We start from the raw sequence: 18,206 nt of genomic DNA, 5'->3' as shown, positions 1-18,206 counted from the left end.
GTTGGGCATGAGTCATCGGGGACATAGTGTTATTTCTCTCTGTCAAGTTTAATTGCTTGCATCATGACCCAAAACACACAGCCGTGAGCACAGTGGCTTGCAAAGTGATAGAGCGAGTACTACCTGCAGTTGGGTGTGCTTAACAATAACAAGCACCGCTTCTTCCAAATATCACAACCAGTTAAAAAAACAAACAAGTACAATAAAATACATATTTTTTCCACCAGTTTGAAGTTGCTATTTTTCTAAGTCTCCCACTTGGCACTAACTTTTAATTACTGACAGTTCAGGAGAAAAAAGGGAAAGAAAAATTTGACGAGAAAAAAAAAGATAGGCTGACATTTTGGCATAATGGCACCAATTACAAGTGATGTGGGGTGGCTTGATTGGTGTTTCTCACGCAGGGCTTGCTTTTGATTTTTTATATATTTTTTTAAATTTTGATTGTGTTTTACAATGAGTCTCTGTCATGTATGCCTTCGCAGTGATTGGGAAAGAGGAGGGCTATTAAAGCATACACAAGTACAATCACAGAATAGAAGCACTCCATGGGTGCAACAGCAATAGGCAGTATCGCTTATAATAGGCACTGAGTTGGGAGCTTTTGTCAAAAAAAATTACATAAAATGTTTCAAAGTCAATGTAAAATTAAACACAGCAATGCAAACTTCAGAATCAAATTTGTATTTAACAGGACAAATACAGTAAGTTCAAAAGTTTCATCCAAGACACAAGTTTCATATTTGCTTCCATCTTTCAATTCCGATTGTGGAATACTTTATGATAATATTCCATGTACCCTTGATCCATTTGCAACAGCAATTAGCTGACAAATAAAGGTGTTCTTTTCAGACAAAGTCCAACTGCATTAGTAAAGTGTGTGTGTCACTTTGGTGGTAATAACAATTTCAACCCAAAGTCATTAACAGCTCCACATCAATCATGCTTGCCCCCAAAGTGAGAGATGTTACAATAATAATGGATGAACAGGTGTGGTGCTGCGCTGTTGCTACGGACTCCCCCATAAATCCCCCCCCAAAAAAAAAAAAAAATTGATCCCGGACTAGCATAATATACATCATTTCCTTTTATGTACCTACTCGTTGCACTCCATTTCCCTGAAAATGTCCTTGCTATCCCTCCCTCTTTGTACACAACACCTTTCTCTCTCTCTCCTTTATGCGCTTCGTTATGCATCTATGCTACTGTGTGTTCTGAAGTGATTCACTTGTACTTCATACATTTTCTTTTTATATCTGTCACTCTCGCTGCTAGCTTAGCTGGCAATGTCTGCTTGATGCTCACATTAACAAACAGCAGGGACTAGGAAGGGAAGAAGTCTTGTAATGCTAAACGCTAGAAGATTGAACTTTTAATTAGAGGATCTGCATTGGGAATACGCCTGTATGAGAAACATTTTCAGTGTGATTACACTATTTAACATGCACTACTGTTTGCGTGAACTCTATCAAGGAGGTCTTTATGAAATATAATATGATAATAGATGTATATAATAATACAAATGTTTTATATATACTGTATATACACTATATATGAATAAAGGCTAATGTAAAGCGTAAATGCATGTTGAAGGCAGTATGTGGAATGGGACTGGCAGTGAACAAGAAGTTAATGTGTCCTGTCGATGTTACAGCTGCATGAATATTATACCTGATTAAATAATACATTTAACTTCTGTGGTTCTGCTGCACCATATTACAGCCTAATTGATAATGTCCATAAACATAAATATGCACATATTTTCCTTTTGTAATGCAATTATACAACTTAACAAAAAGTAAATGAACCACGAGTCACTTTTGGTTGAAAAAAATAATGAAAGAAAATGCTCTTACATGTTTACATTTCCTTTCCTTTCATTACATATATGTATGCAATATGTTTATTTCTGTGGTGTAGCGCCTCCCTCTATGTACAAAATCCTCTATTCCCTAAAAGCAAAATATAATTGTGATGCAAGTAGTATTATTACCATAGTTTTAGTACCAGGGAGTAACATACAGTGTGAACACATTGTGGTGTCTGATCATGCATTTACTGATAAGCTCACCATCGTATTATCTCAAAACTGCATAGGCTTCGGCCTGGCAACAAAACATCGAGCAAAACACAACTTCTTTAGTGCAATTGTTCCTTTCTCCATTACGCGGCCGTAAGTTGAGTCTGGAGCCAGTGCTCAGGCATGTTTACGGGGTAATGGCTAGTCTCAGAGTACAGTAAGTGTCCTATGGCTATTGATCCAGGGTTGGTAAGATCACGAGTGAATGCTGGGAAGCTTAAGGGGTGTGTGTGTTTGGTGTGTGTGTGTGTGTGTGTGTGTGTGTGTGTGTGTGTGTGTGTGTGTGTGTGTGTGTGTGTGTGTGTGTGTGTGTGTGTGTGTGCTTCGGGAGTCTGGTCCATCCATGCCGTCTGGGTTGTCCGGAGGTGGTCAGGGAGGCTGGAGACTGCAGCAGACAGAGTGGAACCAGCCATCCTGCCAGGCGACCCCTCCAATGACTTTTTAATGGCTTCTCATTTCACTATAAACTAATGAACGTGGCTCCGCACAGTGAAACCCAACCCGCCACTTTCTGTTTTATATAAAAGGCACAAAAGGGCAAACTATTGAGCGTTTTTTTGGTTTCATCGACCAGCGTGGTTCGCTTTTGTTAGGGTCCAGGGTTGTGATTCCACACCAACATACCATTTACAGAGCTCATGGTGTGTGCACAATTCATGAACTTCATTAAGTTTACATGACTAACGGGACCCAGTCACTCTGCCAAAGACTTGCCCTCTGTGGTGCAAGATCACATCTATATACAAATATTATATTGATGGCTTTAAGCTCTCTCTCTCTCTCTCTCTCTCTCTCTCTCTACAGACTTCCCTTTATAGAAGTCACAGTATAGGGCAGAAGCTACAGTTATGCCTGCAAACCCTACTGGACATCTGGCAGCCAAGGACTCTCTCTGGAGAACTCTGGGAAAAGAGCAAAACATGTCATATGATGTCAGCGGACCCGTCAAAGCAATCTGTTTCCCTCTGCCATGGGTCAGAGGCCAGAGACCTGAGAGCGCACACACACACACAACAATATCCCATACGAGTAGAGTGCCGCTGGTGCATGTGCCTCGAGCTATTCCACCTGTGCAACTTCTTTATCCTCCTCCTCCTCCTCCTCCTCTCTGTTGATCTTTCTTTGGTTATTTCTCTTCATTCTCATTTTAATTCTTCCGTTCCCGCACAGCGTTTTTCAAATTCTGTCTGTGTCCTCTCTCCTTTGTTCGGCTTCATTAACAGATCCGCACGTGTTGTTCACACTCGGCTGCACCCTGCTCTCGTGTCCTTGAGAGCCGGAGATGGACTCTACTGGTATAGAGTGGGGTTTGTGGTATCAGTGCAGCCCCTTGATTCTCCCTGGGTAAAAAAACCTGATGCAATGTGCCTCGCCTAACCTTGTCTGTGCTTAACTCCCCCTCGGCTCTTTTCCCTATAAAAGAAAAAAGGGGAAATGTACGACTGGCAGTCCAGTCCACAGTGTTCGGAGTGAGGGTGAAAGTCTCTAATTGGGGGCCCTGAGCGGGAAGACGTCAGTGCATGTTAAGGAGAATTACATGTGGGGATGAATTTTTTTTTTTGGGAAGTGAGGGATTTGTTTCAATATGCCATGTTACATATTATGCTCGTTTTCTTTCCCCTTACTTTCTTAATTCAAAATCATAATTGGACTCCATTCACTTGTATTACAGAATAAATGCTCTACCTTCAGACCAATTTTAATTCATGCCTCGGTGAAAGGAGCCTTGGCTTTAACACAACAGGAGACGCAATTACTCTCTGTATTGTAGAAAAACCCGATCAGCATCTGGAGGTGTGTAGCTATTTTGTGGATGTCGTTATTCAAGCTTGAGGCGCCTAGAGACCCGCAGCGTTAATGAGCGAGGTTAGCACACACCGTCGTCTGAGCGGTGAAGCCATTTGCTCCTAAATGACATTTTCCTTTGTGAGTACGAGCCCATATTAGCCCCTAATGTGCAGAGTCAACCCAAGGCATCCACGTTGTATGCATATTCACAGGAGAGTCAAAGTGAAACTGTGGGAGACTTTATTCACTGTGATAGTACAATACAACCGTATACATCTATATGGATAAGAAAAAAAACTATTAACTATAGTATTCACTTTCTCAGACAGAGGCATACACTTTGTCTTCCCCCTAATCACATCTTTCAGGCACTGAGCCATAGACGGAGTCGCCGAGGGAGGACTCTCGCCGACAGGAAATTATGAAAAAAGAATTCATTTGACCTTCGCTTGCAGCAAGGAAAAAGGGAGGGGGGGAGAGAAAGAAGGGAAGAAGATAGAGGGGAGGATGGATATACAGAGTCAAAGGAGGTCTATGGAGGAAGTGCACTCCGCATAGAGGGGCCGGATCCTGAGGAAAGAAGTGGGATAATGAAAGCTCACGGCTCCCTGCACACAGGAGCAAGAAGTCTGATTCACTAGAAAGCCCAAAAGGAAGGACAATAGTCACCTTGAGCTCTGGAAGTCTTCAGAGAGAATGGTTTCAATAAATACTTTGGGAGTGAAGATAACCCTTTTCAGTCCCGATGGCAAATGGTACAGGTGTGTCCGTTCGCATTCCTTCACTAAATACATTGGTTATGGAGAAACTGCATGGTGTCTGAAGTCTGATTTCTGACCTGCATGATCAGATCAAATTACAGTGTGTAGTTGAGTGTCAACAGTTCAACCCGGTCAGACCCTTGCTTGGGACTTCTACTGATCACTGGCATGGCGGGTTCAATCCCCACCCACTCTTGTCCACATATACCCAAGTGTCCTTGGGCAAGATGCTGAACACCAAAATCGCTCCCGAAGGTAAGCCGGCATCCTGTTTGGTAGGTCCCTCCCTGTCCTTTACACTTGTGTTAAGAGATGCAACTGGGAAACCAACCCGCGTAACAACACACAAACACCTGTAGCCAAAATTGACAAACTGGAGCCATTGTGTTAACTGCAAAGTAATTGTATTTTTTTCTATACGGACTTATATGGATACTGTAGATCAGCAAATCCTGCAGATGCTCACAGGGCACATTGCTACCTCTGAGAAAAAAAGCTAACAATGTTCTCTCGTCAGGCCTTGTTAAAAAGTTATCGATTTGGCTCCTCGTTATCCCACAATCACCAGACTGTAAAATGAAGTGTTAATCTACTAGCTGGGGGAACAACGCGGAAGCCGTGAGTGTGCACTTTTTTTGCTTTTTATTTGTGCTTAGCTCGGTAAAGTTTCTGCAGTCACTCAAAATCTCTTCCTCGTCAGCAAACTCTTACACGTTGAACTAGTTAAAAAAAAACCTGTGGAAAGTAGACAGAGGAGGACATCCTGTTCAAGTCAAGCTCTCCGGCTGAAGAGATTTCCCTTATGAAGCCATGAAGCGAAGAGAGAGATAATTCATTAAGGAGCCTGGTGCCAAGGATCCAGGGTCTACTAAAGCACAACAGGAAGGCTTCCCTCGTTTACTGCCCCGGGGGCCACAAAAACTCTTCGCCCTGTGAGCTTAATAATACATTTAGACTATTGTGTCTGCAGCCCTAGTTAACTGGAAGCATATTTTACTTGCAAACAACCCTTTTAGAATGTAGTATAACAGAATAAAAAGAAGAGCATTAACTTAATGTGAATGAACGTTTGCTTTTATATGTTTATGCGTTGCCACAGCGCTGCAAAGATGTACAAGAAAAGCACCTCTTTGCCACTTGCAAAGCATCAGAAAAATTCAAGCAACCAATCACTTCACCAACTTGTTAAAAATGTCTTACTTTGATGGACAATAAATGGCACTAGTGTACGAAGTGAAGTATAGAGAAAAAGTAAAATGTCTATGTGTAATTCCTTTCAAAATGGTGTCTGTTACAGTTAATGAAGCATACACGGCGAAGCTGTGTCTACATTCAGAGATTAGCACTATTTTTTTCCTCTCAGGAAAAAAAAACACTTTCATGGAGCTCTTTCAGCTGTGTAATTCAAGTTTCTTTTAAGAGTGATGATTTCACAAGCCAGTAATAGCATATTTACTGGCATGGGCCTGTTATTGAAAACTGTGAAATGGTTATAAGCATGAAATTGAATACAAAGAAAGGGTAAAATGAGATTTTCTTTTTTGGTTTCTTTGAGGGAGTGGGAGCACTGTTTCCACTCTTTGTCTTTGAGTTAATTCAGAGAGATTGCAGTGCAGTGACTACGGGGAATTTCAACACATCTCTTTGAATGGTTAAATGCCATTATCAAGAATACAAACCTAATTAATCGTAACACCCCCCCACCCCCCTTTCCAATGTCTCAGAGACTGACTTTTTGGAGCTGTCAGAGGGGTTAATACGAAGCAATTACTCACTTTAATTTGCCAGAGGGGAGACTGATGCTTTTGTTTGACATCCCCCTTCATTTTGTCTCAAGGTGCAGAATGATCTTCGTTTGTTACTATGGATACACATATTTAGGCTAAATATAAACTGTACAATGAGCGTGTGTGTGTGTCTCAGAGGCAGGCATTAGCAAGAAAAAACACTGACTTGACTAGACAGGAGCTGTTGGGCGAAAAAAACAACAACCTGTGGCATGTTTTAAAAATCACCTCAAAAGGACTTTGCTTTATTGGTTTTCTTCTTTGTATTGATCTTTTATTAAATGGCTTTCCTTTTAATATCTCTTCTTGTGTTGACATTTTATAAAAGCTTTTTTTTTTCCATGTTGATTTGATCTTGTTTTCATTTCCTCCCTTTTTGTAGCCCAGCTGTTGACAAGAGAGCTCTCTCCAATAAAAAAAACATCAGCTGTCCAAAAAAATAAGGTTTTATTTTGCATTATATGATGCATTAGGATTTTCTGTACAAAATAAATCAAACACATTTCTATTCATTTATTTTCTCACAGCTGAAAAAACTGACAACTCGACATGGCAAGCAGACTTCCATGCAGCGATTAAGCCAGAGCAATGCGATATCTGGACTTCTGTATCAAGCTCTTGTTTTTCTGTTTCTTCACATGGGCATAGTAGTTCGGTAAATGGTGTATCAAAGTACCCTTGCTTTGCACCCTGCACTGACTCTGCACTGAAGGGCCACTTTCAGGCCGACCACTCAACACAGAGCTGTTTTTTGTTGTTTGGGTTTCACTTTCTATTTGAAGTGTCTCAGTCCGTCTCTGTTGACAGTTTAAGCAATAAGCGATGAGCGTCCGGTCTCCTCTGTCCCCATGGCAGAGAGACACAACGAGAGAGAGACACAGAGACAGAGAGATAGATAGAGAGAGAGAGAGACACACAGAGAACGAGAGAGAGACACAGAGAACGAGAGAGAGAGAGAGAGTTTGGGGAAAATCTAATTATTTCCCTCCCTTGGCCTAGAAAGCCTTAAAGGTTAATCACTGTCCGTCTAGCTAATTCTGTCTGGGTACACTGCAGTAATTACAACACCTCACCTCACCTCACTCCCTCTCGCCAGCTCCCGCTCCTATTGTGTACCTTGCTCTCTCCATGGCTCTCTTCGGCACCCCTTTCTCTCGTTATAGATATTAGATGTGCGTCTTTTATGCAGATGGTGCTCCTCTCTCCCCTCCCCTTTTTTCTGTCCCTATATTCTGTAGATTTACGCATACATTTTAATATCCCTGTTTTTCTTATCTCCCAACATATTTGCCATCTTTGCCCTTCTTCAGTTTTACAATTATTATTTTTTAATCTTGCACATTAACCCTATGATCTGTGTGATGTTAGATACTAGGTCAAATCCAAAATATGTATTTTTAAACTAAATCAAATGTGTGTAATATAATAGACTACGTATGTGTGACCGACACATACATTTAGACCAATCACTATTAAGAAATACATCACCCAAGCAAGTTGGTGGGTGGTAAAAAGTGTTACACTACTCTATTGGATATTCTGGAGTTAGATTATGAGCCTAGTTTGGATTCTGTATTCTGTTTTAAATGATAAATGGTTATCAGCATCAAGCGGTGAGTGGTCTCAAATCATGTCGGCTGTTTAGCTCATGATGTGGTGTAGCTCTTTATTGTGTGAATTTCTTTGCTGTTGTTCGCCAAGTGTAAGAAAAAAGCAAAACTGTTGCTGTGATGGTTTACTGGTGTGAATGCGTGCCTGCCTTTTATGCAATGGTTCTGGTCATGCTGTTGTTGACAGATGTTGACAGATGTATTGATGCAAATGCGTTGCATGTTGCAAGTTATTTGTGCATATTTGCGAACGGCGTGAATCTTAGGCTGTGCACTGTTGCAGTTGTGTTTTATGTGCAGCTGTCATGTCATTTTTGGGGAACCTCCCATTAAAATCAAAGGCCCTCTCTACAGATTTGCTTTGGCGGCTGGTCTGTTCTGAGTGATCACCTTTTCCTATGATGAAACATTTCTATGGGACTGGTCTCTTCCAGGATTACAATATGACCATACATAAGAGGCAGGGCTCCAGACTAGGTTACGACTATCATCTCACCAAATGTCACCCGCAAGTCTGAAAATAAACACATTCACGTCCATTTAATAAAAAAAGAATGAACAATGTGTATTAATACACACGTTTTGTGTATATTTATACTATTTATTTAACCACAGTTGACTTTTTTATTTGAATAGCTCCTATTTAAGAAACTGCAGTTGACCACTAGTTTCATTGTTAGGATCTGGTAACCTGGGTTACAAAATGCATAGGTATTTGTCTTGCATCAGATCTCAGAGAAGGTAGGGCTTCCTTATCTCACCGCCTCTCTTTCTCACACTCCTCACACTACTTTTTCTCTATTTTCTCACTGCCTCTCTCTCTTTCTCTCACTCTCCTCTCTTTTTTCTCATCCTACCTTCTTGTCACCTACTGTGTCCCACTGTAGCCACTTTCCCTCACTCTTGCTTCCTCTTCATCATCTCAATACCACCTTCTCACTTTCACATCTCTCTCGCTCAATTTATTCCTAACTAGATCGAGCCTATCCACACTTTTATCAATTTTTTTTAGCTTCATGTAATTATTCTTAAAAAAACAACATGTAGGCTACGCCCAATTTTCCTGAATAAAACAATTAAAACAATACATTCTGTACATTCCTTGTCCCCCACATCTTGTCTCATCCATTTTCACATTTCCTACATTGACCAAGTTTCTGTCTCTTCTGTACGTCCTCCCTGTCTCCCAGAGGCCCATATATGCTTTACGGGCTGCTTCCTGCTGGGGCTGGTAGGCTGTCGCTTATCATACCATCGGAGGAGAGGAGAGGAGAGGAGAGGAGAGGAGAGGAGAGGAGAGGAGAGGAGAGGAGAGGAGAGGAGAGGAGAGGAGAGGAGAGGGCAGACGGAGAGCACAAGGAGGAAAGGGGTTGGGAGGCATGAGAGTAGCCCTTAGCAAAGAGTGTCATCACTCAGCTGAACTTTCTGGCCTTCGCACTCTCTCGTTCTCTTTCAATTTTGCTAGGGGACTGAATAGAAGTTTCTTTATCACAATTCCAAATGTTTTCTGAAGAATTTCGAGGCAGAGTGAAGAAAAGTTAAAGATGTTTCTCTTTCCCTGTGGCAGAGCCCTGTTTGAGAGTCTGTGGGCAGATGGCAGATGCTGATGGAAGTCATGAAGGTGTGGAGTGGTGGTGTGGAGTGAGTTGCTATAGCATCCATGGAAGTGGGCACTGTAGCTGCTAGAACAGGAAGAAGCTGAGAATCAAAGGGGGTAAGAAGGAAAAAGTTGTGTGTGGGTGGGGGTAGGGGGCTGTTGTTATGAAAGATGCCAAGGTGGAATCCAATGTGCAAATGTGACAAGTGCAGTGTGTGTGAAGAAAGCAACGATACATTGGCAACAGCAAGACACTGCAGGATGCCACAGTGTGTGCATGCATACAGGGAAAGATGATGAGGGAGGGACGATGCTTACAATTGTGAATTTTTTCTCTTCACTAAAAAATACTACCACTATGTCAACATAAAAATAGGATCTGAAGACTTATTCCACCACTGCGCACTGAGCTATATTTTGTTAGATAACATTGAAAATGATACATTTTTCAAATTATAGTCAAATTATTTGGTATTCATATCCCTTATTTCTATTGGCAATAATTCATATTTGAAAATATTTTTTTCTGAATTCAGAGAATTGTACACTGTTCAAGTGCAGATCTCGGTTTCCTTCGTTGGGTATTAATAGTCCTAAAACAGTCATGCCTGTCCAGAGTGAGGAAACTGGCAGGAAACTTCACTGCTGACCCAATCACACCCCGGACACAACTTGTTCCAACTTCTCCCCTCTGGTGGGCGCTGCAGAGCGTTGTATGCCAAAACAACCACACACAAAAACTGTCTCTTCCCATCACTCTGATTAACACCTTAATCAGTCATACAGTGTGAATACCACTCATCACCAAACAGCCGCTTAGTTAGAAATCTTGTTTCTTTAAGATATACAGAATATATTGTAAACGTTCCATATAAATTATGGACGCTGTATACAATGTTAATGGATGCATGCACTGTACATAATCATCCACTCCATGTTTATCCATTTCACTGTTAATGTGTTTGCACGATTTGTATTGGTTTGAACTTACAAATGCACTTACCATGTGTAAAAAAATATTATTTGAGTAGTTTACCTATTTACAGATCACTTTCCCCATAGGATACCACAAAGGAGAAAATGTTGAGTCCTCTGGTTGCATAACCATTTTTCAAAATATATCACTTCCTGCGAGCTTTAAAACATGCAGTGATTGCCATGACGACAGATGGCATGCACATAAATGCTGCACAGGAACTCATTGGAATATTTATCAGAATGTGAGAGGTCTGTCTGCTGGTGAATCATTTTTTACCCATGAGGGATGCAGACAGTGCATGTGCTCTAAAATACCTTTCTTGCCTTTTTTTTAAGCTTGTGTAAGCAAATCATATGCAGAATGCGATAAATAATATTATGGCGAACTGTTAAAAGTGTGCCTCTCATATATTTAAAGATGGGTTGAGTTTCAAAAAAGGGGGTAAAAGAAATGGATGCAGAAAAAAAAGCCTTTACCCTGTGTGAGAAGTTGAAGGGTCCTGACTTCCTCCCGGACGCGAAGTTGCAGGACCTGCTGCAGGATGTGCTGCCTCTGGGCTTCCTGCATGATACCCATTCTCTCCAGCTTTCTGTCTGTTAATCTCATCAGAGCCCGTCCTACACGCGGAAACACAAACAAAAACAAAACAATTGGCTGTAGGTCAGGGGGGCCAGTGGGGAATTCAATATGAACAGATGGGAAACTCTCTCAAAAGCGTATACAGAAAGATGAAGCATTTATTTAAAGAACTGAGCGAGGAAACGCAAACACGCACTCACACGCAAACAAACACGTTCGAGAAAGATTGAAGCCGCACAAATCATGCATCGTGGGTTCCTAAGAGAGAGAGAGCATTTCAAGGTCGCAACGTAAAAACACATTGTTTTAAGAGCCGTTCCCCCTGTTGTGTGAAACTTGCCGTGAAGCCCATCAGCACAACTCAACGTGAAGCATATTCTACTGAAAACACAGAGGCACACGTTTTACATGAATATCGGCACGGTATCTCCCCTTTGGGCAAGAGTCCCTCACAGCTTCCTTAATTGTGAAATCTTGTATAAAAATCCATAATTTAATCATCCAATCAGTTTCAATGAGAGGGATTTGAGGCTGCTGGCACGCTGTGATTAGCAACGCTTGTTATGGGTGCCTTTGTAACACGTGGGGTGGTGAGTAGATATAGGGTGATAGGGTGATGATAATTCAGGGTAATTACTAGGCATTATGTTGGACCCCGAGAGCTCCCTGTGCGCCCCCGATCACTGCCTGGGAAAGGAATTGGCTCTGATTAGTTGACGGCCATGGGGGGAAAAGATCAGTCTTGATAGGCTCATGGAAATGAGTCCGTCACACACTTCTCCCTACTATTCGATTTTCCACTTTTCATTTTTTATCTCTGTTTATGGTTGGATGATTCAAGTTAAAAAAGTTACTAGCAACGTGCCTGTTTACAAAGCCTACGCTGTTTCTTAACCCTGTTTTTTTCACCATACACACACATAGTAGGACAGGTAACGGTATCGTGAGGAGATAGTCACTGGTTTTGACAAAAAAATGGATATCGACAACAAGCCCCTGTTTTTAAGAACAATAATGAGAGAAAAGCACGCTTTATAATTCCACGTCTATTGACTTAGATGATCTATTGTGCATCGTTAGGGGCACGCAGAGCCCCACACTACCACTTTGCTACCAATGCGCAGTTGGAAAAGCTACTAAAGTACTCTGAAGTGATAGTGCTGCAACGTTGACTGTGTTGGACCAATTTTCTCTTGCCTTAACAAAAGAAGCTCTTCTCTTGGCGCACCATTCAAACGGGGGGGGGGGGGGGGTATAATCCCACACATAGTTAGGACGCTTCATGGCAAAATTACGCTGAAAATACCCATTGCATAAACACTGGGGAGCTAAGTAGAGTCATAGCGGCTCAATAGTGTAGTGTGAGAGGCATTGTATAGGGGAAGATATAAATTGTAAAGAATAGTGAGGTGTAAAGAGAAATTGGACTAGGGAATCAAAAGTGTGATGGAGGGCGAAAAAAGTTGGGGGAACGGGGCGTGTAAAACCGACGTGCACATAAAGCTGGCTGTTATAAGTCTATAAATATTGACCAACCATCACTTGGCACGTCTTCCAGTAACTGAAGATAGATCGGCATGGCAACAGAGGTTCACTTTTTTTTTCTCTCTCTCTGCTTCAGTAATGTTTCCCTTAAATACCGGAGAGATAAACAGATGGCTTCACACAGCGTCTACGAGCTCTGGGGATTGTTTATCGAGGCGTTCTTATGTTGAATATGTAGAGAGTTTTCCTCTCTTGTGCTGTGTTGGCATTGGCTTTTACTTCCTCATTGTTTGGGATCCCAAAGACCCCACCACTGCTGTTTGTGTTAGAAAATAATATAACTGCATTATTCCGACCTTATAAATATGTAAAAGAGTATTGAAGTGATGAGCCCTCCCTTGGCCAGATGCTGAGCTTGCACCTTCGATAAAGTTCACAAAATACAGAAATGACCATTACACCTAATAAGAAAATATCTCTAGTTTTATTTGCCATATGGGCAATACTTGAACAAATATATATTTATTTTCTATGATGAAAAGTACAGTTTATTATCGGTTTATGGCGACTTTACTCATGTTTGCAGAAAGACCTGGATGTCTCCAAGTTAGACCTCTTCAATACATGTTGTGTGTAAAGTACTGTCAACACGGATAGCAGTTTTATATTATAGGAAAAACCATTGTATTTGGAGCGACGTCCTCTTATTTGCTTTCTTGCCAAGAGTTTATTGAAAAGACTGAGACCACTTTCAAGCCTGTAGGTTAAACATGAAGCTAATCTAAGAAGCGTGCTATCTTAGCTTAGCACAGACACTGTAAAGAGAAGGAAGCAGCTAGCCTGGTTCTGTCAAAAGCTAAGCCAACACCCAGGAAATACTCACAAAATACTCAATACAACAAAAAATCCCCTGTAATATGGACATTTTTTTTTTTTTTACAAATTCGACAAAGGCTAAATAACATGTTATCAGTGAAGTGTTGAGTGGCAGAATCGGTTAAATTTGGAAAGAACCAGCCTGGATGGTTCCACACTGTTTCCAATGCTCAAGCTGAGGCAAGAGTGCAAATTTAACAAATGTCAAGCTTTTCCTTTCACCCTGATTAACACCTGGGGTCTCTGAAAACCCAATATATAATATATAAATCAATATTCAGAATCTAAATTCATAAGCAATTCTCAAGTTTGGTATTTCAGCTTTTTCAAAAAGGGCCAGGAACTCCAGGAAACTAAACTAAACGTCAGGTTCATGAAACCTTCCAGTCAAGATTTGCGAAGGGCCATTAAATGCATTAAGCATGAATGTTTAATTCAACAAACTTCCCGTGGAGGTTTTTAATACATCAGGCCTGATATCCTCTCACTGCTTCAAACAAGAAGTGTATTAATGTGAGCAGGTGGAGTGGTAGTACTGCGGATGCCTGGAATATACGAGAACCTCGCCGAGGAGTGCAAAAAACAAACTGCCAGCTCTCTCCGGGTTGGGTGCCAAGTCGTGCCCGATCCGAGGTTCCATTATCAGCGGAGTGGAACAGCTCCTGAAAGCAGTCCAAGCTTTCACTCTCTGGCACCCTGCAGTTCTGAGCCACTGGCTTTCACAATTCCCACCCAGTTCTCTCAGCTGGGAATTTTTTTCAAAGCACAATTAATACAGTGAGCAGTGTAGCATGGCCACAAGGAGGACAAGAAGAGGAAATTGGTTGGGAAGAAATAAATGAGGTAAGAGACGGGAGGGATGCTTAAAGAAAAGTGGAATTTCTGGAATTGGTAAAAAAAATTGTGAATCAGGTGTAATAGGCATTGCATATGGCTAGGCTGTGTAGTGGTATATGCATTTGATCCGCTTGGTGGTGTTGGGCTGTGTGTCAATTCTATGAGATTCCAGCACTATGATAAAGAGCAAAGCCTCAGCTCATTTGGCAAGTCGACACAAAAAAGACGATTTGGAAATAAAAGGAAGACACGGCAGAAAATCATTATGAAGTCTTGACCCAAAACCCATGTTTTACACACTCACGCTGTGACACTGTTGTCGATTTTTCCGCTTAACAGCAGGGAAGTTAAGGCTGGCATGTACCTCTATAGAAAAAGTGCACAATCACTGCACTGTCTTACAAGGTAACAAATACTTCTCTTTATTCCATGCATTTACTCCATCGGTGGTCCTCTCACCACAGCGTATTTTATGATGATTGGATTGGAAATAAAATGAGGGGGGTGAAGCTCAGTGGGTAGGGCGGTCGACCCACAACTGCAGGGTCGGTGGTTCAATCCCCCGTCTCCCCGCCACATGTCCAAGTGTCCCTGGGCAAGACACTGAACCCTAAATTGCTCCCGATAGTTAGCTTGCACCCTGCATGGTAGCTGCTGCTATCAGTGTATGAATGTGTGCTCCAGTTGTAAGTCGCTTTGGACTTACAACTTTAAATGACATGTAATGTAATGTGAATCAGCACAGGTTTCCATCAAAAACCTGCTGTATACAGGGAATGCTTACCAAAATAACATCATTTTCTTGCTCATGCCATCATTCAATATTGAGCCTGCGAGTGCAGTCCAGCTGTAAAAATATTAACACTGAGGTTGTTCATCAGAAACAAAGCTTTTAAGTTTTGGGTTGTCATTGTGGGAAATGTCAGTCAGCTCTAACACTCGCTAGGATCCGTCCGTTTCATCATATCAGTCAGAAAAACAAAAGCCTTCTGGGAAAAACAAACTGTGTGTCACCCGAGTCAATTTAAAGTCAGAGCCACAGACACGGAACGTTCCGGTCATCCATCTGCTTGATGTGGCACAAACATAAGTGAACTCTCATTGCAATTTATTTTTAGTTATTGTTGACCGCAGTCTGTATTCCAATTTGCCACTTGGGGACATTAAAGCTTTACTCTATTCTAACTGTACTCTACTTAATTAAGTAGCAGCCATTCATTTAGCAGCAGTACCTCTGAAACATTATGGTAGGCTATTTGACTGCTGCAAAGAGAACGTTTGTTTAATTTAATTTGTAGAGTCTGATCAACGTACTGTATATGCCAAAGTGTTTTAAATCAGGAACCATGGTGATAAAGAGAGGACCCCATCTGGACTCAAACTGGGGATGTTGCAATTATGTTCAGCCCTAAAACTTTTGATGAACTGTTTTAAGGGATTGCTAGTCGGTAGCACAAGCTACTATTTCCTTGATTGTGATGGTCACCTGCAGCACACCCCTCTCTGATTCATAATCTGTATTCATTAGAAAGTAGTTACCATAATGAAACTATGCTAAAAAATTGATAATCAGCTATATTGTACTGAATGTATTTTTACACACAGACTAATTACGGGCACACATGTAGACACACCCACACACGCTTTACAGATACACACTGATGTGAGTACACAAGCGAAACACATTGTCCCTGGTAATTAGATTAATGAGCGGGTGTGTGAGCAGCAGTGTTGGGCTGCAGCAGATTAATCTACAGCTACAGCCTGGCACGTCAAGCACGGCTTTGATGAATGGGAGCTTAAAGTGCATCTGTACACACACACACACACACACACACACACACACACACACACACACACACACACACACACACACACACACACACACACACACACACACACACACACACACACACACACACACACACACACACACACACACACACACACACACACACACACACACACACACACACACACACACACACACACACACACACACACACACACACACACACAGACACACACACACACACGTCACATAAAGCACGTGCAAACTGGGGAATAATTTGCCAACTGGACACATACAAGCATGGATATCCACAAAAAGTACTCTGCATTTTGCACACACAGCCAAAATGCCGCACTAATTATGGCAATGTGTGAGGCAGCCACGGGTTAAGGAAGGTAGTAAAAGAGGCAGCAACTTAACCCCAACTCTACCTCTTAATTTAGAAAGTCACACTTTTTTTAGGCCCCGAAACGGTTTGGCAGCTGTGCTTGAAGACAGGCAACACGGTGCAATAACGTACTGTATTCTATGAGCGCTTCACCTTAGGTAAATCTTCAACACCAGTCACACATATTTGTCAAATCTGTCTGTGCAGCTGTGTGCCCATATGTGCGTCCTCTCGGGGATAAATGTCGCCCGCTTGCATCTGGCAAACTGCACTCCAAACCTGCACTACACTCTGACAAGTGCACAAAAGCAAGTGATCTTGTATTGAGTGCTGGGTAATATGAGTACACGTTTTGCTGCCACATGTGTTAGGCTCCCCCTCCCCTCAATAAAAAAAAGTAAAAAACATAAAAGTACAGGAACAGCTTGGGATTCAAGGAGATGACGATGACAAAACATAGATTGTGGCAGATTATTCAGTGGTGTTCCCAGTGTGATACGGCACAGCTGGAAGCCCTTAAAGTAAATGGTGACTGTCACAGTCACACAGTTGCTTGCAGCCCTGCAGTTAGAGGGCCACTGCAGCCATTAAGCACCTGTGATCCAATGCTAATGCTATTCCCGAATGTAGGAGAGGAGGCCGGTTATGATCTAAGAGAGAACAGGGTTCAGTCTAAGAAATGAAACAAGTCTAGCAAGCTGGAAAAGACACACACACACACACACACACACACACACACACACAAATAATAAGCAGCCTTAATCATCCCCTTGTCACAGTAGCAGTGGCCTCATGCTGACTTCACCCTACTGATCCATTTCAGTTTGCTGGTCATTATAGCACACCTCTATTGGTTAGCCACAGCTAACAACCTTTGGACAGCTCTCTAAGGGGCGTTCTCTGTAAATATTACTGAAATCCCTTCGAGCCGTAATGTGGAGAAAACTGGGCGAGTTACAGAGACCACTCTGACGTTCCTTGGTCACTATGGAAAGACTGCTGCCTGTGATTTCAGAAAGCTAACATCCTGTTATAGTCCCACATTTTTGTGCCACAGAGTTTGTAATCAAATATGTGTGGTGATTAAGGCTCACACATTACCTACTTAATAAAATTGGAGATTATTCAAAATAATCCAACCTAAAACTAAATTATATATGGATGTTACGAATATATCATGTAGATAAAAATTTCCATTATTATTGTGTTTTTATTTGTTCATCAAATGCATATTTTTTCCTCACGTAAAGCAAATGAAAACTAACAACAAAACATTTTCTTCCCATGAAAAAAGAAAAGTTTGACTACTTGTGATTTTTGCACACATTGGCTATTTCATGATAAGTAATGATATTAGAACATATCCTTGAAAAAAAGGGGATGGCCCCATGCAGTTAAGTACTGCACTGGTTCAAATCAATGCAAAAAGATATCCTGATTTTCCGTCCAGCTCAGTAGTAAACATGTATTTCCTCAGACCCCCTCCCTTCCCTCTTAAAAGCCCATCATTAAAACTATCCAGTGCCCAACCCGATATTATTCAAGTGACATAACTTTGCATGACTAGCCCAAATCATGAGTCCTGAGATACTTCAACATGTCAGCCATAAGGCTTAAAAATACACATACAGGCATACTCGACCGCAA

The 18,206-nt window shown here is 41.6% G+C and overlaps 1 protein-coding gene across 1 annotated transcript in view; it reads right to left on the bottom strand.

The window, feature by feature from the left end:
• samd12 (sterile alpha motif domain containing 12) overlaps positions 1-18,206 on the bottom strand; it is a gene marked incomplete at its 5' end in the record, with an annotated part of 85,694 nt that overhangs the window by 37,487 nt on the left and 30,001 nt on the right. Inside the window, one exon of the mRNA XM_080045244.1 lies at positions 11,079-11,219. Coding sequence (XP_079901370.1) covers positions 11,079-11,219 — 141 coding nt within the window. The remainder of the gene's footprint in view (positions 1-11,078; positions 11,220-18,206) is intronic.

Source organism: Ammodytes marinus (genome assembly GCF_949987685.1).
Source record: "Ammodytes marinus genome assembly, chromosome: 17".
Taxonomy (NCBI): Eukaryota; Metazoa; Chordata; class Actinopteri; order Uranoscopiformes; family Ammodytidae; genus Ammodytes; species Ammodytes marinus.
The sequence above is the reverse complement of the archived record's forward strand: the minus strand, read 5'-3'. Positions and strand labels throughout refer to the sequence as shown.